General features: G+C 47.9%; 1 protein-coding gene across 1 annotated transcript in view; it reads right to left on the minus strand.

The window, feature by feature from the left end:
• The window catches only part of ZFHX3 (zinc finger homeobox 3), a 112,282-nt gene extending 89,511 nt beyond the window's left edge, over window positions 1-22,771 (minus strand). The window contains exons 1-2 of the mRNA XM_074157905.1: window positions 20,074-22,771; window positions 15,983-16,479 (exon numbers count right to left, since the gene is read on the minus strand). Coding sequence (XP_074014006.1) covers window positions 15,983-16,479; window positions 20,074-22,771 — 3,195 coding nt within the window. The remainder of the gene's footprint in view (window positions 1-15,982; window positions 16,480-20,073) is intronic.
• Window positions 22,772-25,208: the final 2,437 nt, after the last annotated feature.

A 25,208-nucleotide genomic window follows, 5' to 3' on the forward strand; every position in this document is an offset into this window, starting at 1 on the left:
ATTAGTTGCAGCTATTCCCTCCAAGACAGACTACAAAAATGGAAAACACAGAGCTTGTAAAAGTACACTGAAGCAAACAGAATAAAACCAGACATGACAAATGTCTCTGCTCTTCAGTGTTCCCTTTGCTCAAGTGTATCTGCATCCACTTGTACTTGCCCTATACAGGTACAGAAACTCCTGGGAAAAGCCAGGCACAGTATTTATTTGGTTTAGCAATTCTGGATCTGCAATCCACAATGTAAAGTCTGCAGAGACATACGCAGGGTAAATCATAAATACTATGAAGGCAGCACTAATCAGCACTAAGAGCACTTACTCACTGCTGCAATTCAGAAATAAAATGGAAGCAGCAAAATCTTTTTTTGGGGACCAGTGTCCACTCATGGCAGAGAAGTGTGAAGAGATGACAGATTTCTAAATCCTATTTACTAAATTGCATATATAACTCTTATTTACTCCAGTAACCCTAATATTCTCATTTCTGTGATTATGTGGGATTAACTTCTTTGCAAAAATACTTGCTTCGGGTTACCGTATGCTATCAAGAGGCCAGTATGCGGGTTTTGTGTCTTGCTAATCCACTTGCCCAGCCAGACCTATTTTAATAGGTCTACCTGGGCAACGCAGTGCATACACCAGAAAACCCAGGTAAGTCAAAACCAAGAGGTATGAATACAGTAAAAGCAAGATTCTTACATTGTGGGACTACAGGAAGCATGCACAGGCAGACAGAAGCTGTCTGTAACACAGACCCCGTGACATGAAGACACATAAATCGCCCCCATCTATGTCAAAGCATGCTCAAGAACCAGCTCTGGAACAGCGGGTCTTCTCCAGGAGACTTCAAGCAGAGCACACACCTTGCAACACATCTGATGCTCAAGAGCCAAAACTATTCAAGAGCACTGTCCTCCTTCATGCCTCCGCCTACAGGCATCAATCCTGGGTTCGTCGGTGGGTACCACAAGCAGGTACACTCTGCAACTACTCACAGAAGTACAATCATGCTTCTAATGTGCCATACCTGTATGCAACACCCCCGGAGTTATAAAACAGTCCCACAAATGCTGTGGGTGTCACATTTAAATCAACAGTTCTCAAATTGGGACACCCTCAGGCATTTTGCTGGAGAAGATGCAAGTCATACCTGAAGGGAGGAAGGTGTTAGTCACTCCAGGAGAGCTCCCAGCTATTCTTTGCTCCTCTACTTACCCTGCCTAAGGATCCTCCTTCCCCTGGCACATTTGTGAAGACTACAACTCTTTGAGCCAGTTTCAAAAAAGGATAGTTGATCCAAACAGTTAGGACCTACTGAATTAGGAGTTTCTCTGCAGCACAGGCTGGGGGACAGGCAGACACCTGGATGGGGACAGGGCTGCAAGGAGACCCATAAGGAACCTAGACAAGGGGACAGGACCTCTCTTCCTGAGTGTGACCCAGGTGGCACCCAGAGGCTTTGCCCCAGCTTGAGCCTTCATCTACAGCCCCACACCATGTGGATATTTGATGTGATCCTGTTTTAGCCCCCTCACCCACACAAGCCCTTCCTCCCTCTTCCTTCCACACCCTTTACTGTTCTGCTACTTTTAGCTAAATCCACTTCCCAAAAAGTTTTTGGCATGATCCTGCAGCTCCTCTTCTACCGGCACTCTCTTTTTTTGCTCCTGACCAAGGAGCTGACCCACACCCCGACAGGAATCACCAGTATGAGCTCAGGCTGGTGCCACCACCCTGGTTTCTGCTGCTGGCCCAGAGACACCAACAACAGGGAGAGGAAAACGTCCTCAACCCCTTGCAGACATGGGGAGCGCTGACCCTGTGGAGGGGCAGGGAAGCAGCCCCATGCAGAGGGACCCCAGACGGAGGAAGGCTGGAGGATGCACCGGGATCCCACGCGCTGCCAGCGAGGGCGTTCTCCGGGCTGCCCAGACCCATGGCGCAGGGGGAGACCCACCAGATGCAGGTACTCCAAGGCAGCCGTCGCTGCACATGCCTGGAGCTCCGGCGGCGGAGCTGCGAGACGCCGTGCCAGGCACGCTCGCTGCCGAGAGAGACGAGCGCCGTGCTCCTTCCCCACCAAAAACCCCGAGGCCTCCTGCGTGTATGCTAACCACAACCCTTTGAGAGGCTCGTGTATTTACAAACTGAGGCATGTTGAAATCAAAGGGGATACCATATGACATAATTCACATTAAAATGTCAACAGGCTGACAATTTATAGAGTCAATCCACCGAAGGTGGGGAGAACTAAGACGCGGTAATTGTTTAATTCCCGCTTAAACCAACAGCAGCTTTACCTTCAAACGCGGTACAATGTGCAGGGCCTTTCAGGCCTGCTGTCAGCCAAGTGATGCCAGCCGCTGGCACTCGGCCAGGAATTAGATAACAGCGTTAACTATTTATAAGCACTTCTCACCAGCAGCGAGCGGGGCCCGGGGCCGGGGAAGGCGGGATGCTGCTGGAAGAAACGCAGCTCCAGCCCAGCCCACCCCACAGCAAATATTTGCCGTCAGCAAAAGGGCAACCTGTTTTTCAGGAAGGCAGAGTCCCTCTCGTTAGGGCACTCGAAGCACAGCCCCAAGCCTCCAAAAGCCACGGGTCCCATTGCCACAACTCACCAGGGCCTGGCACACCTTCTCTTCAGGAGGGGACAACGCCGGGCTGTGAGCTCTGTGGCACCGGCTAATGAACATGCTTGTGCAGCGCCTGGCACTGAATGGTCCTGACCCCAGCTGGGACCTGCAAACACCATGCCAGCGAAACACTGGAGGTATGAAGTGCCCCTGCCATAAATTACTTTAGGGCACACGTGAACTTTTTACCCCAGGTAGATGGCAGCAGCTTTGCCCGTATCAAATATATTGTGTGGTTTTGTGAGACACGACACCTGGGCCACCTCAGCTCGCTGACATCCCTTGCCCACAGACAGGCTGCTGGTGACGTATCTTGTAGCCTGCAATAATGCATAAGGAAGGCATGAGAGAGAAATACGCACCACTGGGAAAAATTTTACCTGGATAAACCACAGCCAATAAATTTTCTATAAATGCCAGCTAATGCTGTCCCTTTGAGAGCAATGGGAAGGGACTGCGAGGACTCCAGAGTCCTCTGCACAGACTTGCTGTCTGTACATAAACAGTAACACCTCATTCTCTCTTCTACCTCATTAACTGAAACGCATTAAAACAAGTGTGCATTGGGAGCAGAAAATGAGACTGTTAAACCAAGCTGATATAATCCTCATCAGCTGTGGGAAATGAGAACACATCCATTATGCTGAATCAAGCGCGCCAACTGTGATTTACTGATAATGTTAAGACCCCAAGAAAGATGCTCTTCCCCCTTGACTGTATCTCTCCTGCTTCTCCTACACTAGGCAGCTCAATCTGCCGTCCGCAGGACCATCTTGTGTGCTATATGTGGAGCACTGGGGTCACTTTCCCTGTTCCAGCAGCCACCCTTCAGGCATAGTGCTGTGGGCCTTTGTTCAGCACTGCAGACAGTGTTGTACAAGTCTCCTGTGCCCACAAGGTATCTACACAGTAAGAAGCAGGGAACCCTCTGACTCCGCTAAGATGAAAGGGGAATACAAGGCCAAGACAGCCAGCAGAGCACGCACCCAGAAAATGGGACATTTCAGAATCACAATCTCAAACTGGGACATGTACACACAGTGTGACACCTGTGTTTGACAACGGCAGGGTTTACCTCGGGTGATGGACATGCTGCTGAGGCATTTGCACCTTACCTTAATGTTACCAGCCTGCAGAACAGCACAAAGGGGAGAAAATACCGCAGTACCTACGTATAAAACCACCAGTGCTAACACCACCGCATCATTATGGGTGTCCCTTAATCCCCAAGGCTGGGGATCAAATTCAGCAGGAGACTGAATCGGGGGACTCTCAGCAGAAGTACTGACCTTCAGCAGCAAGGGACCAGTTCCACATGAGGGTAAGGAACTGCTCCCTTCTCCTGGGGGGCAACCAGGACTTGTCCCCACCCTTACAAGCAAAGACTTGCTCGAGATGCTGAAGAAACGTTCATTTTTTTCTTACCCCAGGGAGCCAGAGTAAGGGAACCCTCCCGATGGCACAGGAGCCGTTGGCCACGGGAACCGGACAAACCACATTCACGTCAGACAGACGAGCAGCTTCAGGCCTTCCACCAGCCTTGGGTTTGAACTGCTGACCTTACCAGAGCGGCTCAGGTTTCCAAATTCTCTTTTCCTCGCGCCAAGAGGCGCTTCTGGTACAGCAGGGATGGGGTCTCGTCTCCCCGAAGCCTCTGCCTCGCCTCCGTACTTAAAGCAAGAATGTAAACAACCACTTCAATACTCACATCTGCTATTTCAGAGTTTTTAAACCAAACATAACTATTAAACAGCATTTCTCTCCGAGTGCAATCTGCTGGAGCGCAGTCTGGACTCGGCTCTCTAAGACTCGTTCCTCTCTAGGAACCTCGGGGAGCAAACAGGACACACCAGGCTCTAAACCGGCAGCTTCCAGCAGCTTGTACAGGCATTTTGAACAGGGTCCATGAAGTCTGTTTAACCAGCATGATGTGTGCAACAGAATCACAAAGAAACAGGCATTTAAAGTGACATCTGTTGGATTAATTAGCTGTGTAATTAGCCTCCCCTCTGTGGAGATAGGCTTTGTTACTGCTGCCTGAAACTTCCCCAGGTGATTTTCTTTGTAACCATCATTCTCCAAGCATGAGAAAGAGAGGAGTGGGTGGGACAGGACTGTAATGCCTGCTTAGAAAGAAGGCAGGAATAAAGTCTCGAGGCCATTAGGCAGCTCAAGGGAAATAAATGGCAGCAGGTCAGAGGACCCTAACCACCACATGGACGTGGTGAAACCCAAACCGGTCACGTGCATCAATCCTTGCAAATTCTGTAACCACAGGTAGCTCCGCACGAGGGATGAAAGGAAGGGATAAAATTCAAATTTTCACATTCTCCCCATTTAGATCAGATTCTCCCGCATCAGTTCCCTACTCTCCCTACCTTGCGAGCCCCTGAGCTGACCGGGGGAAGTCAAAGCAGGCTCAAACAGCCGTGCCACAAGGCAGCGACTGCATTTCTACCCGAGCCGCTGCAGCCTGCTCTGCTGGGCAGAAAAAAAAAAAAAAAAAGGAACTAATGCTTGCGACAAAGAAAAAACCAGGATGCTGGGATTAACTGCACTCCACTGATGATTCAATGGCCAAATAAAGGTACCTCCTTAGAAAATCATCTCCCTGCTTTAAATGCAAAACAAGAGAGGGAAGAAAGGAATCAGGGCGTTCATTTCTGATCCCGGGAAAAAAGCAATATAACAATGGAGCTGTATGGCAACTCCAACATAAATCAAACTAGTACCTAAGCAAGTATTTGTACTGCAAGTTGATCCTAGAAGCTTTTCCATGTCGTGCCACAACATCCAGCCCTAACTCCTCACAGCTCATGGCAAGGGAATGGTTCAAAATACGGTAGCAGGAAGGCAGTTTTGGAGAACAATGATATAGCACCGTGAAAAATCAACTGACTGCAACACCTGCTTATTATCTTTAGTTTGCACAGACATGCCAAGTCCCTGCCAGAGCCACGTGAGCTGGAATCTGCTCCTCATAACACATCACCAGCATGCCGGCTTACTGCATCCCAGCAGAGGGATCTGCAAACTCTGCAAAGGTAGTAAGGAACAAACTGATAACACTAAGCTTTTAAATAAACATTCACCTACCACACAGCGGCAGCATTTAAGATGCCGCCACCCCCCCCCCCCCCCCTCCCCAGGGGCTGGCAGTCCCTGGGTACTGCCCGCACAGCAGGCACAGCCCGGCCAGCCCAGAGCTCCACGAGCTGGCTCTGGCCATTTGGGCAATGGTGCCCACGAGCCCAGCACACGGAGCCACACTCCGGCAGTGGGACGGGATGGGATGCTCACGCTCTGCCCCGCAGCTCTGCAGTGTGGGTAGCAGTTGTTGGCAGAGAGGCAAAGTAACCCGGAGACATGTATCTTCAAAGAGCTTGCAATAAGGTTTACCGGAGCTTGTCCAACCATACCCAAAGGCACAACTTTCAGAGAACCTGTTGCACAAGTGTAACTTACTGCCTAATTTGAATTGCAGAACTTGACTGCAGACATTACAGTGCAAGGCCAGAACTTTTAGGACTGGCAAGTAGGACCAGAAGAACATTATGGTATTAAGTTATGTATTATGCATACATTATTTATTGTAATTCAATGAACTCCCTAAGAGATAGCAAATACAGAACCTCCCATACCACTTGCAAAGTAATTTTGGGGACTTTAAGTGTTAGAAAATTTTATTCAGAAATAGCTCAGTTATCTCAGGAGAGAAGACAACAAAGCGCCTTGTAGCCTGGTTGCCCTAGCACAGCCTAACAGAAATCAAGTTCACACCATGTCACATGGAACAGGTTGGGGAAAGCACCTTACGGCCTCCTTCCCAGCTTGCAAATCCACCCACTGCTAGAGACGGATGTTAAAGAATGGCCATCCATTATTTAATAAGCTTGTCGTCAAAGAGCCTGCAGCTGCGCTGCTGTTACCTGGCCAGGACTGTTACTCATGGTGCTGAGAGCCTGACCCTACCCCAATTAGGAAAAGGAATAAAAAGCATTTCCCAGGTCTTCAAGTCATACTACTCAAAGAGAAACATGACGGCCCAGATGGCAGCACAGGATCACCTCGCACGGGTTGCAGCAGACACTGGCAAGCAGGGGCTTACAAACCCCACACTGCAGCTCCACTCGCCGGCTTCGCTCTCATACAAAACCATCCCCCCCCCCCACACACTGCTACCTGCTCGCTCCAGCACTCTTAAACTCAGGCTTGTTCCAGTCCTACATGCTTGCCTTCAACTACACGTATCAGGCACTTGCAGGAAATGTTGGGATAAGACCCCTGGACAAACACATCGGGATATGACCCCTGACAAAGAGTCCCGTTACCTGTTCTTGGACAAATCTGATTTCAGCTCTCCCGACTGGAGCTCTCCGTCGCAGTGCCGGAGCTGCAGGCAGGAGAGGAAGCAAATACACACACTTCTGCACCAGCCTGCGCTCACAGTGGCTGATCACCCAGAAAAAAAATTCAGGTCTTTCAGATCCAGACCAGTATCTCTGACACATTCACCCTGCACGCTGTCCTCTACAAGAGCTGCAACCTCCCACATGGGTACAGGAGGGACAGCAGGTCCCCGACAGCTTACACCGCCACTGCTAGAGCTTCTATCCACAGCCCTGCATCAGAGCAATGACCATAACCACCTTGTCCTCACCCTGAAAGTCTGTACAACAAGCACCATCTGAAAAGGGGGAAATTCCTGCTTTGAAATTAAAATATTCATCCACACATTCTAAAATTACTGGGATAAAAAAAATGAACCATAAACACAGACAAAACTGCCATCACACATGGGAAAAGGTCGTACAAGATTCACACTGCTGCCTCATCAAAATGATGACATCTTGTTGTGAGAGAATAGCTGAGGTCTAGGACGGCTTTGTGAGACCTTTCTTACTCCTCGGTGCTCAGCCTCTCCCCACCAACCCACACACCGCAGTCTTGGTGAAGCAGAGAGAAACCAAGCCCAACCAGCTCTCTGTAGTTGCTCACAAGTGACTGCTATGGAAGCTGTGAGAAATCATCAGTGCACGCAGGTTAGGACAAAAGCTTGTCAAGGTGGTTTTTGGTTGTTTGGGTTTTTTTCTTGGTTTCTGTTTGTTTTTTTGCGGTTTTTGTAACCCATTCACACAAATATTTTGAATTCTAAATCCTGTTTGACTTATAATATATAGCTTTTAGCTATATGTTTTGGCTAACTCCGAGCTCCTGCTGTGGTGATCACTTTCTCTTCCAGTTGCAGTCTGCCTCATTTGTTATTCAAGTTGCTTTTACAGGGTGGTTTCTTCACTAAGCTTGGTGCATATGGCTCAGTACTTACTGGAAAACTGTTGAAAGAAAAATCTAAGTGACTGAAGTCCATAAATAAAACATACAGCAAGCAGTGCTGTGTATTCTCAACAGTTCTGATTTCAACCCTTTCAAAAAAGCAGCATAGAGGAAGTGTAAATTTTTTGATCCTATACCAACATACCTTATTATTAAATATCTAAAGGAAGGTAAAAACCTACTTTAATGCCAGGGCGATGCGATGGAGCAATCTGTCACTCAGAGAAACGTGCAGTCCCAAGAGGGAGGCTTCTAAAAGGGTTAAATGGAGAGCGAGTGTTTTTTGTATTAAAATACTTGGCAATCCCAACAGGGAGAAAGTAGCACCAGATCGTAGGGGTTCGTTCCTCCAGTAATTGGCCGTACCGTGAAAACCAGTCAGTTTTGTGTAGAAGCAAATCGCTGCTTGAATTTCTTTAAGCCTGGAAGAAGGCTGAGCGCACAGGGCTTCCTGGGAGGTGCTGCTGGGGCTGGGGCCACTGATCCCCCATCTGCAGAGCTCAGCCCACCAGGCACCAGGTCCAGCTCTGAAACCGCTCTCGACTCAGGTTCACGATGTGTACAGACCAGGGTGTAGTTCACGAAGCTTCTCCAGCTACTAGTTCAGCAAGGCTCAAAGTTCATTCCAGATTTAAGCACGCTCTAGTCCTCAGAACCGCTTCAGTTCATACGCTCATCTTTCATTATGAGTTTATCCAAGACTAGAGGATGGCAGATTTGAATTAAAAGTTTCAGAGACCAGCTTTAAAAACAACTTTGTGGGGAGACTTAAATTAATATTTCACTTGTGAAGCTGCTGTTGGAATTTTAACTTAAGACCTTGTAGGAAATCAGCTAAAAGTCCCCTATAGTCTATAATTTAAACAGGCTTCTGGCACAATTTGTGTTACTCACGAGTGTAATTCAGAGCTCTGATGCTGCATCTGTAGTTCAAAAGATAAACTTGCAAAAATAAACCCAAAACACACAGAAGGCAGACAGCGAGTAAATCAAAGGTTAATACAGCTCTAAATCCTCTGTAACAAGCACCACAGACTCTTTGTGGGCAACTTCACCCTAGGAACCTTAAAAGGCAGAGATCGAAGGAAGTTTTTGATAAAAATCAAAACCCAAACATGTTTCTTTTGCCTATGTTAAATCATTTGGGTATTTCAAAGCTGAACCACAACAGCTACTCGCAGCTTCGGCAACACCGAGCAGAGCTCTGTTGCACCCCTGCAGGGTCTGGAGCCCGAAGCTGTGCTGGTTCCAGGGACCAGCAGAGTCACCACTTGCTGGCAATGGCCAGGGTAGAGCTTTCTGCCATCCTCCAGTGTGACTGAAGACAAACCTCTACCGGCAGCTGCAGAAGGATGGACTACACAGAGTGTTTTCCAAACTTCTGGTAGGCTGACTAAAACTCACTGAGGAGAGAAACGTAAAAAACTTTCCACTTCAGTCTCTTGTATCTTGGACCCAAAAGCCAAGATCTTTTATTTGCTTCTAACTGATGTCATTTATTTTCTGGTGTTTTCTTTTTGAAGCTTGAAAAGCAACGTATTTCTTGAAACACTCTTTACCTGACAAAACATAAAGATTTCCTACGCCAAAGTTCTACAGGAAACATCTACTTTCAGCCAAATGGTGGGATGAGATGAGTCTCAGCTCTTCCTTACTGCAGAATTATGGCACGCTTAACTCACGCTAATCCAAAAAGGAATAGTAAACAGATTTTAATAAACTAGCAATTTCCACTAGCCGTGAAATTTGTGAAAGGAAACAGGGTGGTTCTAAATCAATCCTTTTCTAGTACATAATCGAAGCTATCAGCTATTTGAGAACTTACTGCGCTGGAGCTTGTGTCTTGATGACCATCTAATGAGCACCTGTCTGCCAGCTCCTCACCTAACTGTCCCACTCCTTCTTCAGTCCATCTGTTTGTTCGCTCTTACTGCCATGGGATGTTGTAGAGATTCACAGGTAAATGATATGCTGTACAAAAGATGTGGGGTTTTTTTTCCATTTTGAACTTGCTGCCAATTGTACCAGGTGCCCCGTATTTTTTGTGCTAGGAGGAAAAGGCGAGTGACTGCTGCCTATTCAGCTCCTCTGCTCCATTCTGGATTTCTGTGTCAAGCTAACTCCAAAGTCTATTTATTGTCTTCACACAAGTCATTCCAGCCAGCTATCATTCCTGCTACTTTCTCTGGGATTCTAGTGTTTTTAATCCTTCCTACAATGAAGTAAATTGAATTGAACACAAAATTCAACAATCAGGCAAATCAAGGATTTACATAGTCCTCATGTTTTACCCTTGCTTTTCTGCTTGCCACTGATCATTGAGTTACTGTTTTCAATGAGTCTGGGAGTGATTCCACATCTCGCTTGCAGGGAGATCTTCCTATTTTGCCTTTTTTTCTTTTTTTTTTTTTCCCCACGATGGGAGGAGCAGGGAAAGAAGCCCAGACATCCACATTAGGGCTGTCTGCTCTCCATTCCTCTAACACTCTGTGACACCAAATTTCATCTATCATTTCCTGTGAAAGTATTTAGTGTTGTAAAGTTCTTCTGCGACTGTCATCCAGCTTTACCTCTAAGCAGTCTACATATTTTTACCCTACAGCAGATTTTTAAGCTTGCTTTTTACTTCATTTTTGGATCACTTACAAACACAGAAAAAAACCCCATGTACCTTTCTTATCTTTCTTCTCCATTTTTATTTTACTTTTTATTTCTCATCCTCCACCTCGCTATCAAGTCACGATCCTCTTCCCCCAGTGACAATAACCACATCTTTGCTTAAAAGCTGTTCATGAAGAATCTTGGCAAAGACTCTACAAAACCCACTGTCCATACGAACGAGACCAGCGCTGCCTGTAGGCTGGCTGACTCCTTCAAAGAACTAGCAGCGCTGGGAGAACTTTCTCTTCAAAAAGTCTGTTTATTCCTCCTTCTAATCCATACGCCTACTAAGACTCTTCTTATTACAATTTCTATCAGTTTGCTGAGTTAATGCTGTGTAGTCGCTGGCATACATTACTGCCAGGAGTCTGCCATTTCATGTACAGGTTCCTGCAGAACTCTTTAGTCCCGGGAACCCCAGTGGCTTATTCCTTCACTGGTACCTCTGTCAGAGACCACCTCTTGGATTTATCCTATGTAAAGAGGCATCCTTCAATTCTTCTCTGAAACATGGGCAAGCAGAATTTGCTCCTTCCCATACTGTGGTCCTTCTTCCCTTTTCCTTTTTCTACCTCCCCTTGAAATACTTTCCTATTTAATCATGTTGGACTTTCTGTGGACTTTGGCAAGGCTTCCCCCCTGTTCTGTTTTCAGCTTTTTCTCATGGGTAATATATATTTAATACAAGGACCTAATGTGGTTTTAAGTAAATCCTCTGTGACCTGCACACATCACACCCTTCTAATTTCTCTAACAGTAGCTCACCCATTTTCATGTAGTTTTAACTTCAAAGCTAGGTATTATTATGGTAAATGCTCTTTTTGTCTATTTCTATTATGGAAGGATATTGAATTTGAATGCATTATCATTCAGTAACTACATCTAACACAATATTCCATGCATCATCTGGGATGAAAACCTTTTCGGGATTTTCCAACAAGTTTCTTTAAGTTGGCACTTAGAGCCTCTACAAGCCTAGTCACTGTATCACACACTGCCACAACGCTTTATCCCATTTACAGCACTGTAGCTAAAAATCGTGTCTCCTATTGCAATTTCTACATTGCAGGCTGTCAAATTTCCCCTAGGTCATCACAACCCCCATCCTGGTCCGGTAACTGGTGACAGAGTCTTGTATATTCTTCTTAATTGTGCGATGTAAATCACTGCTGGGGATTCTATGGTATTTTACTGGAGACAAGGAAGTTAATGCACACTGTCACCCCAACGCTCTCACGCTGCAGTGCCCTTGGGATTATCTTTCTTTCCATCAGCCTTCTCAATTGCCTATTTGACCAGTATCTTCATTTAAGGCCAACAGCCCCACCATAACTCTTCGATTAACACGGCATAGAACATATCCTTTTGGTTTTGGTCCGTCTCGTGTACTATACTTAACCGGAACCATAAAGCTTTGGCTCCTAAACCCCAGTGCAGCCCAGCATCTTGCTGCAGTTACTGCAGCTCAGCCTCTGCACTCTCAGAAAACACTCACTTTTGTTGCGCCTGCAGGAAAGGCAGGATGAAACACACATCACTCTGCAGTGGAACTGAGAACTCCTACCACCTTCTGCCGGGTTTGTAGCTGCACCTCCTGTTTTCCTTTTTACAGGTCATCTTCGTTTCCTTCCAAGTCAGCACAGACCCACAAAGTTTCATCACCACTAGCATCTTAAGTGCTGATATTAAGGAGTCATTTTCCTGCACACTCTGCATCTCCTAGTTAACAAAGAACCTCTGTGCAGGGCATCATGTAACCCCAACCCTCTCCTTCAGACTCTCTATTCCCTAAAAAAGTTAAGTCAGCACTTGGAAAGACTGAAAAGGAAGACACTGAATGAACTCATTGAATGCACTCATTTGGCAGTCTGGGCAGCAATGTGTTTCTTCAGTAGTTCTTTGTTTAAACTTCTTCTGAGTTGCAGGTTTTGAACTAGAGATTTTCAGGAAGTTGTAGGAAACGTCCAAACTTGGCTCTCGCTCCAGCAGATTAATTCCTTCTGGAAATTCCACCTGTGCAATAGACGCCGGGAACTCGTGCCCGACCTCTTCCAGATGTGGGGAATGCTGCTCTGCTTCAAGTCTGGTCTAGTCCTTTGCGGTCACGAGGAGACAAGACTTAGCTTCTGTTACAGTCAGCCTTCACTCGTAAAGAGTCTGCAGTGTCTCTGCCTCTCTGCTTACAACCACCAATGTACAACTCAGCCCCAGCCTCACTATATTCATCGGGCTGTCCTAGCTAAGAGATGGTCTTCAAACCTGTCACCTACCTCAAGCCCATCCATCCACCTCAAAAATTTAAGCAGACACATGTACAACGGTACTTTTGCTTTCCAGGTAGTTTCTCAGAATACAAAAACCACCAACTGCACCAAGGAGATAAGCAGTCATGGTGAGAGGCACAAGTACTGCGTTTCCCCAGCAAGAGCAAGGTAAATAACAGGATTTCCAGTTTAGTTGCAGTATTTAGGGGGACTGTAGGGATTCTGGGAGAACATAAGAATAAAGGAAAGATTATCAGACCCTTCCAGTTTCTCCTCATAAGCAAGGACCCCACTGCGGCATCCCTGCCCCCTCAGCACTGACATGGGAAGAGGTCCCATGCAAGCTATTGCAATGTGCAGGACGAAGATGGCAGCAGAAGACCAGACCTTTTCCTCCAGCAACTGGAGCATTGCAGGAGAAGAATTAAAGGTTCACCAGACTACAAGGCTAACAGTGTCTCCAGATCACATTTTTTGGCAGCAAATAGCACTAACAGAAGTGGCTCTTGGGCAATGCAAGCAGCCAATAACATGTGATTTAAGAGGAAAACGGCAAAAAAAGCAGAATAAGGAGGATTGTGTGTGATAAGCCTAGTATGCGCTCTCACCCAGCAGCATCTGGAGAGGATTTTCTCCAGCAGGCAGGGAAGAACTCGATTACATCCAGTTAACTGTGCTCTAAACTGATTATGCATGTGCCAGGCTAATGGATTACATTAGCAAGAGGAAAAATAACATCCAATCAATCTCAATTTACTGCAGACCACACCAAGGCCCGAGAGAAGAGAAACCATTCTGTGAACTACCCCCACTCCCGCTGCATCTTTTCAGCTATCAAAAGAGACATGGCATTACAACCCCTCTGAAGACTGGAAGAATTGCACTCAAGCTTGCTTGATCCATAGACAGGTTTTTCCATTAAGTCAAACACTGATTCCGGCTACGTGGGAGCAGGACACTATGAATTCAGCCACCCGCTTCCCCCTGCTACAGGCTTTATATAGGCATACTAGAAAACTAATATATGGACCATACAACAGGCTTCACTACTCTGAAATATGTTATTCTCCATCTGGTGCTTCACTGCTTTCACGTCAGAAAGAACACAGAGCTGTTACAGCTCTGAGAGCTGCCCAGGCCTCTTATGAACCTGAAAACTGACAATTCCTCTTCACCTGTCTGAGGAAAGAATTTCAGGAATCTTTACTACAAGCATCTACGGCTCTTCCCCAATCTGACTTTGGTGGGGGCTTTTTACTTCTTTTTTTTTAATTCCCCGCTCAGAGAGAATTCCAGTGCCCTGATTGTGTCTTCCCCTGTAGAAACCATTGTAGATGAAGGGTCTAGACAAAGAATTTTTAAACCTTTGCAACATACATTGAAGAGAACAATAATATGTATCAAAACTCATAATAGAGCTTTCAAACAACTCTTTTTTCCCCCAAATTGGATCCTATAGACAGAGGAGATTTGATTCCTCAGCTAGCTTTTTAAAGACTTACTGGGACTCTCCTGCCCGCAGTTTCCAAGCTGATTTTGCTCTCTCGGGCGTGCTGCACATCTGAGAGCAGAGGCATATACGTATTTTTAGAGTCAGACACTGCTGTGTTATGCTGGATCCCAGCTGATGATGGTAACAGCAATCGTCACAGCAGCCTTGGCCTCAATAGTGAGCTCAGCAGAAACGTATTCCTCCTCTGAGCTGTTCCCCATCAGCTCCAGGCAGGTCCAACAACCATAGTTCAAAGCAAAGCTTCTATGATGACCCTGGTTGTCTCTTTACTGTTTGAATTTGCTGGAACTGCTCATTCCTAGGGAAAATCCAGGAGTTTTGAACTCTAATGTGTCTGCACTGTGACGTGGATGGGCAACTGTATAGTTCAATGTCATGTTTTAAGTTCCCATTACACACAGAAAAATATTCAAAGAAATAAGTAAGAATCACAAAATACAATCTGTGTGTATAGATACACTTCTACATAAAAAAAAAAAATATATCTCACAGTATTTGAGGGAAAGCAGGAAGAAAAGGGTAAGGAAAGAAAGAATACAAAAAAAAAAACTGAGAAAAATGAGAAGACAATGAGTGGGATAGCATGTGTGAATGGAAGGTATGCGGCTGCTTAGATTTATGGCAATTCATACCTGATTGTTCATACTAAAGCCATTATGGGATGATTAGAGAAAAAGGTGAAGCTTTAAGTCCAGTGAAAATCAATAGAAACGTCTGGAGCAATTCTGCTGCACGAGTGAAAGGACTATTTACTGTATCCGGAGCTCCTCTTGGGTTACAGCCCACCGGGTTCAGGCCAGTGAGGGGAGAGCGTTGTGAACGAGAGAAACAAGTCAGGAAGGAGAAGATAGTTATAAAGAAGACACAAAATGAGGGAGGGGGAAAGAGCAAAGAAAAGAAGATGGCAGTCATCAGCCAAATACTGCCGTGGATGAAAACCTGCAATGCCTCCAAATACAGTCTGTCCATACACACAGTACATGCATGTGTATACAGGCTTCTCTTCTAGCCTTCTCCCTTTTCCAGCCTCAAGCAACACTTTGCTTACAGATCCCAGCATTAACGCACACACAGCATAAAAGCACAGAGACAGCGGCCCTCTTCCTCCATCCCTCCCCACTCCATCCACCCAGCCGTCTCAGTGACAAGATGAACACGTTTCTCTGACAACAGCAAAAGCCTTCAAGTGCTCGTGAAGAATCTCATATGGGTTAACAAACCGCCTTCTAGAAAAGAACCAACAAAAGCGTGGCAAATACCACCTCACACGACGTTTTCAACAGTGACTGTTGAATTTTTGTGCAAAAGCATCATGTATATGCAGTGCTATAAGACATACAAAGCCCCCATTAAAGCATATCGGCATGAACACCCCTCGGCCTAAGGCTTTAACAACCACAGTTGCTATCAGAATGCTGGTTGAAGAAATGTACCACGCAAGTGAGACCGGGTCCTGCTGGAGAGATCTGAGCAGCTCATCTCCAAAGGATCCCAATCCACTGCGGTCCAAAATAGATTTTCCTTTGTTCCAGCACTTGGGCAATGAAGGAAGATGAAGCAAAGCCAACCCTTACCTTATAGAGCTTCAGGCTGGCCTCATGCCTCGAGTTCACTGTGTGAAGACGCAGCTTCTCTAGACTGTTGGTGTAGTAGTCGCAAGCATTGCATTTCAGATGTACTGGATTCCCAATGGCCACACACTTCAGCCTCCACTCATTGGCCTTGCCACCCTCCTTGATATGTGCTACCAGCTGGTATTTCTGCACGTGCTTGTCTGTCTTACAGTGGAGTTGGAAGTTTGCCTTGAGCTGTGTGTTGTAGCGGCACAACTTGCACTGGTATGAGTCCCCCATCACTGCCTTCCACTCGTCTTCAGGGAGGCTACGCTCCACGTTCATGTGGAGGCCCAGCATGTCCAAATTATCTGTAGTGAACTTGTTGCACACAGCACACTGGAAGAGCTTCAGCGATGGGTCATTTGTTTGCGTGAAACTCTCACCCAAGTTCATTAGCTCCTCAGACACCAGCTGTCCACCACCTAACCGCATGTCCAGGGGGATCTCTCCACCCACTGCACGAAGGAAAAAGGGGAGAAAGAGGTCAGAAAAGTGGAATTCTTTACTTGCCAGAAAAGAAGCACAGAGCAGAACGTACACTGCTCTCGGTGCAACTCTTGCACCCACCAATCACCCAAAGTGTGTTCACCAAAGTGAAACCGAGCATAGCTGTCCCTTTGCTTATTCCTCTGCACTGGTGGTCAGTGCCCTATCTGCAGAAAAAAAGCAATCACAGCTGGCGTGTAAAGCTGGAAAAGGTCTGCAGCAGCCCTCGCTACCCACCCTCTGAAGAAGTAACCAACCCTCTGCCCATGAAAGGTGGCAAGAAAAACCCTACAAAGTTTCAGAGGTTGAAGAATTCCTTAGTACCACACTGAAAGTCTCTGTGGCCGTTTCAAGAACAGCGTTAACACTTTATCCTGGTTTTCCTTGCCTACCTAGAGAAGCAAGAAACGTTACCTCACGCAGTACCTGAGCACAGTCCCTGCTAAATAAAAAAAGGCCAACAGTCACAAGTCCAAGCGATGGCAGTATTACAGTTAGGTCAGCGCATTGCCGTTGGAAGCGGGCAACGGTGCGGAACGTGGCAAGCACGAAAAACAATCTGAAAAGTGCCACTCCTGCGCTATTAGATCTCTTCTCTTGCCCAAGAGTTCCAAATGGTGGACAGTCTTCTAAAAACAGTGTTGACAGACGGTCTGTATGCCCAAGGAAAAGACAACCACTATTAATAACGAGAGTGCAAGAGCATGTCAAGGAAAGCCAGCAGGACACTTAACTGTCTTTTAAGTGTCAGATCTACTCTTCAAACCAAGAGCTGAACTCTATTCACTTACAGTAAGTGAATGCAGCAAGCTCTTATTTACATCAGAGCACTTTGAAGATGTGGGCAGGGAGACTTTCTTTTTCTGACATTAACTTTTTATGGCAAAGCACAGAGACCAACCACCAGCCTCTTAGGACCTTTGCTCCACCTTGCTCTCCTTTTCCATTTTTAAGACATTCATGCTTCTCCTGCAGCTTTTTGGTATTTTACCTTGATCTTACGTCATAGCTCAACTTAATCTTATTACGGGAACCTTCAGGTCAACAGTTACTCAGTCAATCAAAAAGAGATTTTATTTCCTTAACTTTTAGCTTCCTGTTTGCTGAGAAGCAAGCCAACACTGGGAAGACACTAAAAGTTTAGGCAGAACTGCACAAACTTTTCTGAAAGTATATAACCACAGGTGGTGCAGACCACAGCTTTCGACAGTGTACGTGCTACTACCTTTCCTGCAGAAATGCAATACCACAATGTTCATTACAGCCCTAAGCAGGACAAACTACAGCTTACAAGACAACTTGAATGCTGAGTTAGTTAGAGGAACAGCACCTCATTTTCATCAAGCATATCTCCTGCTGACACAGAGAAGAACTGGTTGGAGAGGGGAAGTCCCATCTGCATGCACTGCCAGGAACCTGTCTTTCCGTCAAAGCAGTCAACGATCTTTTTTCTCTATCCACTCTACCCCTCCCTGCTATGGAAGAATTATACCCTCTGCACAGCTATTCCTGCATAGCTGCTCACTAAATATCTGAAGAGCAGGGAACTCACCACTTGCCTTCGATGGTCCGTATCTCCTAATCGTAGGGTTTTTTTCTAAGCATCTCTTTCAGGTTATATCCCCAAGTCCTCTCTTTGAATCAGTCTCTCCTAAACACATCATGCAGTAAAAACCCAAAAGCAGAATCTTCTGAATTATTAATATTCTCCTCAAACCCAGTTTTGGACTGAAGTCTAAAAATGGGAAAAATCTGCTTTACTTCTAGCAAAGTTCATAGCGTGTGTATATGAGTCTAACGAGCTGAGCTCGTGTCAAGTGCTTATTGACATGGGAAGGGCCTCCCTCCATAAACCTCAGCTCAAGATTTGCAACCATCAAGTGTACAATTCACAAATCACTCTCCAGACAAGCTCATATACATTCAAGGCCTTGTCGTGCACTTTAGGAAGCTTCAGTTAAAATACTCCCAACTTGTCTGATGCCAACTGCCCTGTGCTTCAGTAAGGAGAGGCCATGAGCTCCAAAAGGGCGCCTTCCAAGAAACCCACCACAGATGACACTGTAACTTTATACACTAGAAGCTATATTACAAATGACTGTCAATTACATCTGTTGGCAACTTGGAGCTATTGAAAATATGCTAAAAAAGATTGTGTCCCTGACCTCCCAAAGATGCAAGCTGAGACACCACAGAAAGAAGATAATTAATTTATAGTCACTTGAGTTCCTTCATTTTCTTTTTCTTTTTTTTAGTATCTTGTGTTGTTGTTCTCTCGTATGACTTTCATGTCCTTCTGGACTAATAATAAACTGTACTACGAATAGCTGAAGGAAAGGAGAACATGCATGAGACCAATGAACCAGTAATGGAGCGCATCAGTAATAACAGCGTCAATGGAGAGGCAAGGTTAGGGAGGGCAGAGTGCAGCACGGAGAGATCAGTTGAGAGGAAAGCAGGTAAAGTGGCAGATTTCCTTCCACGTACTTTCTCAAGGCACTGTGAAAAATTCTCAGCAGCAGCAAAACAACATAGAGATGGCAGTAACTCCACTCAGTATCTGCCACGTCTGATCCTGGGGGGAGGCCCCCGTTCTGCCCAGCTCTCACCCGACAGCGCTGCGAAGTTCAAAGGCACCGGGAAGCACGTGGGCACTCCCAGCAGCTGCTGCTGGCCCTGGGCGACAAAAGCAGCTTGGGGGAGGAACCTAACAGGACCTGACCCTCTATCCCCACTCTAACTCTTTGGCTAAATTGTTTGGGACAGGGTGTGCCCCCCACCCTGCCAAGCACAGTGTCAACACGAACATGATGAATGCTCCCCGTCAAGAAAAATGCATTCAGTAGTTCATTTTTAAATGTTTTTGTCATCTGATGAGAGAAATAATCTTTTCTCTCTATAGCCATTCTTCTCTAGTTTAATAATTCTCATCTGGTCAAGCCTTGAATCTTGTATCTCACACTGGCATCAGAGAAACTGTTTCAGCTCAGTTTCTTCAGCAGAGGAACACCACCCCTGCCAGCAAATTCAGCACAATTCTCAAAACTTGCTTACCTTTTCTTCTCGGGGCAACACAGCATGTAACAAACCAACTCAACATCTGCCTTTGAGAGCATCAGCAGCCGATCAGACCCTCTCACAAAGCCACCCACCAAATTACTCACACCCCTTACCAAACCAAGGGAAAATCATTACGCAACACTACAGTAAGGATGCTTTCCACAACAAGAAGGAACATTTAATGCACATCAGCAATAATCCATATCTACTGTTTTATTAGCTCCCTACTAAAACTCTGAGAATATGTACCAGAAAAGTAACATATTTTCCCAGAATGAGAAAAACTTGTCTGGGGTAATGCAGAAGAGAGGTCTCCGCTGTGTGGTCTCCATCCTCGACCACCACACAGCTTATGGCGTTATGGCTGCACTACGCAGCGGGCCACAGAGACAGAAGGGAGGGATTTGGCACGCAGCACCCAGTCCGCAAAGGAGGGATTTGCAGTAACGCAAACACAATCCCTCCCTTACACACGGACACGCTGGAAAACCCTTCAGCCTCACCTAGAGATGGAGCCATTGTTGCCATGGGATTGGCAGGATCGAGCTGGAATCCACCCATCATGAACTGTGCATCTGAGGAAGTGCTGTCCATCTTCAAGTTGGGAAGGTTCATGTTCTGCGCCAGGTAGTACTGGTAGAGCTCGGCCTCGGCGGGGGACGGCAGGCTGCCGAGGCCCAGGTGCCGGTTGTGTTGGATTTGGGACATGTTTTGCTGAAGCAGCATCATATTGTGCATGTGCTTCTCACTGGTCATGTGAATCCGAAGGTTCCTAGCTACGTTGGTCTCATAGTCGCACACCTCGCACCGCCACGTAGGTTTGGTTTTTGGTTTGGTGGGGGAGGGGGCCCCACAGGTGCTACTAATGTTGGCTGCGGCGGCCGCCGCGGCTGCCGCAGCCGCCGCCGCCGCCCCAGCGGTGTGGCTGAAGACTTGCTCTCCCCCTCCGTTCTGCAGGTTTTGCATGTTGTTGAGATGCTTGTCGGACTGCATATGAATACTGAGGTTGCCTTTGGTAGTAGTGGAGTAGTTACAGACCTCGCAGCGGAAGGGCTTGTAACCACAGGTGTAGCTCTCACCCCGTGCCAGCCGCGGGTGTGGCTGTCCACTTTTGCAGTAGACGCAGGAGCCACCCGGCTCGGGATGTTTCTCCTTCATGTGCGCCTCAAGCGTCTGCTGGTACTTGTAGTGCCAATTGCACTTGGGACACTTGAGTGTCTTACATGAGTTGCGAGAATGCATCATAGTCATGTGGCCACCCAGCGACCGCGAGGAGCCCAGGACCGTGTCGCACTTTGGGCACTCCACGCCGCTCCCCGAGGGGCACTCCCCACCCCCAAGTTCACAGAGGGGGCCAGCATGCTGGTGATGGGAGATGTAGCTCCCGTCCTCGCCCTCCGCACTCTCATTTGGTTCTGGTGCTGTGGCATTGTCTTTATTGGCACTTTCATCGATAAAGTCCAGCCTCCTGCTGCCCTCTGCCACGCTGGCTCCGCCGCCCTCATTGTTAAAGCTTAAGTGATTCCTCCTGTTTGCACCATCAAAGACAAAGGAAGAAGCAGAATTAGAACTAGTAGAAGCTGTGCCCCGCGACAGGGTCTGGAGCACGTTAGGCATTAAGGGAGAGTTAGAAATGCTTTGGTTTGAGAGAGCAAGGTCCTTTTTGCTGCTGCCGCCGCCTGCCACAGCCCCAGTGTCCTCCTGGGGCCGGTCCTCCAGTTCGTCCTCCAACTCGCTCGGAAACAGTCCTTTGCAACCCTCATCATCCTCATCTTCTTCCTCTTCCTCCTCCTCCTCTTCTTCCTCCTCCTCCTCCACCTCCTCCTCCTCTTCCTCCTCCACCTCCTCGACCGGCTCTGCCTTTTCCGAGAGGCTGTCCTGGTCGCCCCCCTCTTGCTTCTCCCCCTCTGCCACCCCAGGGTCCTTCCCCTCTGAGGATTTGGTGGGACTGGAAGCCAGCGGGCCCAGGGGGACTGAGGTAATGGGAGTCTTCAGGGCCGAGCTGGTCAGCCCGCCCAGGTTGAGGAGCGCGCCGGGGGCCAGGACGCCCGCCGGCGGCTGCTCCGCTCCGCCGGCTGCCCCGGCCTGGAGGGCCTGCTCGCCTTCCATGCGAATGCCACTGAATTTACCATAAAAACTGTGTCCAGGGCCTATGAGGTTAGCTGCGGAAACGAGAGGGTGCTGAAAGGTTTTGTTTTTTGGTTCCAGAAAGCTGACAAGGGGTTCCTTGTCTTTGCCTATCCCTTGGATGATAGCGGAGATGTTCTTATTGCTAAGAATTTTCCGCTCCTCCTCACTCAGAGTCATTCGGTGGTCGTGCACCGCGTGGGTCACGAACGAGCGGACATACCCAAAGGAGAGCTTGCACAAGAAACACATCAGGATGGGCTTCCTCTTCCCGTAGAGCACAAAGCCATCGAATTTGGACAGGTCCACATTGTTGGGAACATCTTTGGATACGCAGGAGCTTTTGGCAGAACCGTCGCTGTTCAGGTAATCCTTGTTGCTTTTGTGTCGCACATCGAAGACGCGGAAGCTGTGCAGGACGGGGCTGATGCCCGCCAGGGCTGAGGTATTCGGGAAGGTCTGGTCTGAGCCCTCAAACCACTTCCCGAAGGATGAGGCTATGTGGAAGGTGTTGATGATCTGTGGGTAGACGGGAGCGGCGGTGGAGGGCTCTCCCTGCTTGGGCAGAGAGTTCGGGAGCAGCGAGGGGAGAGCCCCGCTGCCGCAGGCGCCCCCGCTCTGCACCAGCTGGCTGAGGCTCTCCACGATGTAGGCCGAGCCGTCCGGCTGGTAGACGATCTCACCGGCCAGGTTCTCCACGTCGCTCTCCTCCTCCCCGTCCTCGCTGCTCTCGCTCCCGCTCTCCCCCCTCAGCGGCGGGGGCGGGCGGGCGCCGGCGCAGCGGTGCTCCATGTAGCTCTGCAGGCCGGCGAAGGAGGCGGCGCACTGGCCGCAGCTCACCTCCTTGCCGGCGGGCTCGGCGCCGGGGCCGGCCGCGGCGCTGCTCTCGGGGACGCGCTCGGGGAAAGGGACCCTCAGGCTGTCCAGGGGGCCGCGGCTCTCCGCCGCGGGCTGCTCCATGCTGCCGGCCGTGTCGGGGAGGTGGGCGCTGTTGAGATCAGTCCATTGCTGGTGCTGAGGGATGCCGCACCCATTGTCCTTCCCGGGGATGACGGGCGAGTCACAGCCTTCCATGGCAGGGCCGGCACGGAGCGCTCATTGCACCCGGTACGGCTTGGACCTGCAGGTGGGGAGAGAAGGAGAAAGGCAGGTGAGTCATGGAGGAGAGACAGCTCCTGTAAAGACCCCACCACCAGAAAGACCACCCACACCGCTCTTTGGGACCAAATGGGAGGCTGCAAGAGCTGGCACCCCAACATGGGCTCCAGAATCAGTGGCCTGGCCTTGGGTAATGCACTGCTGGAGACGAGCAATGGAGATACGATGGAAGCAGGAACGGAAGAGACAAATCGAAGGGACCCGGAAGGCGGTGAAAACCTCCCGCAATGCCTTCCCTGAAGGGGAGCAGGCCGATTGTAGGACCGGCACTGCCTCCCCCAAAGCCTTAGATCTTCAGAAAACAAACAAAAACCCAAACAAAAATTTAACAGAAAAGCTTTTGATGAAAACAGAGTTAAGACACTGACACGGAACAGTGCTGCAGCTTTGAAACTTTGTAAAAATTGAACTCTGAGGCTCCCTAAACCAGATGCTGTTATTTTCAGGTGATTCCCTTCTGTTAGCGGTTCAGGGAGCACAGAACCAGAGCAGCCACATGTGCACCTCCGTGGCAGACCACGAGACCCAGAGCAACTCACAGAGATTTCGGAGTAACAGTGCTTGGTATGCACAGGAGATTTAATTGCTGTGTTCTGGACAGAGTTTAAACGGAGAGACGTCAGGAGGGAAACCAAACAGGAAATTCCAGATCTGACAAGGGTCCATCCTGGGGATCGGAAAGCGGTCAGCCCACCACGCGCCAGGAAGCTCCCAGAGATCCTGCAGGGCACAGCCTCTGTGCACAGATGGCTTCCTATCACCCCCAGAGGCAAATGGCTGATGCAGGTCCTAGAGGAGAAGGAAGGACACCCATCCCGCTATTTCTATTCCACCAGATATGAGATCTGGAGAACTCTCACTGACTGCCAGGCAGCCGGTGAGCACAGGCTGCTGGGCATCGCCGGCACCCATGGCTCTCAGCCACCTCTACCCTGTTCGCTGCATCCTGCCAGCATCTCTTACGCTTTGATCCCAACAGAACCAGTTCAGCAGGACGCGCCTCTCTAGAGGTTACAGACCTCTGAGATTAGGTAGTGCTACCGTCAGGAGCTGGAGCATTGTAATGCAGACCACAAATCAGCAGGAGATTGCCACTTCAGCTGCAAACCTACCAAGAATCCTGTCTGCAAAGAAGCATTTCTATAGTTTGCTTCCTATGGAGAGCTCCTGCACAAGCCACATGGGAGGAAACACCAGCAGAAATTAAAGCACTACTACCTCATCTGTAAAAGTGATTTTTAACCTGTGGTCCACAGCTTTTCTCAGGTATACGGATAAAAACCACCACAGAAAACAACTGAGGAAAAATTGTATGAGCAGAGGTCAACTTCTCCATGTTTTTCACAATCCGTGAACCGAGAGACAGTGAAAGACTCCTGCTCTAGATCTGTCCTCATCAATGGCACACAGTACTTTTTTCCACAGTATTTTATCTTCTACCAACTAAACACAAGCACCAGTTTGCTTGTCAGACTATTCCAAGACTGAATACATGCTTGGGGAGAGTTTTTGCTGATACTCAGTACAAGGGGCAGGGCAGGTTTAATTCAACAATGTGCTGTTACTCATAAGATGACTCGGGATTTCCTCTAAATAATACATTTCAATTTATACAAATTATTATAAGTCTTTCTTTAACTCTCTTCCATTTACCACAGCTTTCTCAAAGTTGCTCCTGAGCCTCTTCCAAGCAGTGCACAGTGCTGGAGCTCTGCCTGGACCAGACTATTAGCCAGGATTTCCCCCACCATTTGCACACAGCAGACCTGTGTACATACCAGCTGACACCTACGGGGTTTAAGGTCTCTCCCTTCAAAGGCTCCGGTCACGTTCACAGCCTGCTGCCACCCTTCGCCTCTTTCACCAGAGATTATTAGTGTTTTGACAACCTGCGCTGCTATCTAAGCTTTAAATATTATAATCACTGTTTGAAAGTGTTTCCAGTGCTCTCTAGCTTGATTTGAGTCCATGAGACACGGAAGACCCTTGCAAGCTCCTGCAGAGCAGCGTGCCTGGAACACAGACAACAGCCCTTTCCCCCACGCACCCACCTGCCCGGCAACTGTGCCAGCGCCTGGAGACTCGCTGTCACACAGACGTGCAACCTGTACTTCAACAATTGGGGAAAGAGAAGAAAATGTATGAAGAGAACTGAAAATTTGCCAGAGAAGGCCTGATCAGTTGCAAAGCTGGTGACACGCCACAGCAGCACTGAATTCGTTCAAGCAAAAGAAAATAGAGCAACATTCAATATTACCTCATTTTTCCTGGTTTCATTACCTACAGGTTTATTTTCCTTTACGACATGAAGCCATCCATACCTTTTCTGATTTGCCTTATGTGTTCATACTTT

This window comes from Numenius arquata, chromosome 13, assembly GCF_964106895.1.
Source record: "Numenius arquata chromosome 13, bNumArq3.hap1.1, whole genome shotgun sequence".
NCBI classification, from domain to species: domain Eukaryota; kingdom Metazoa; phylum Chordata; class Aves; order Charadriiformes; family Scolopacidae; genus Numenius; species Numenius arquata.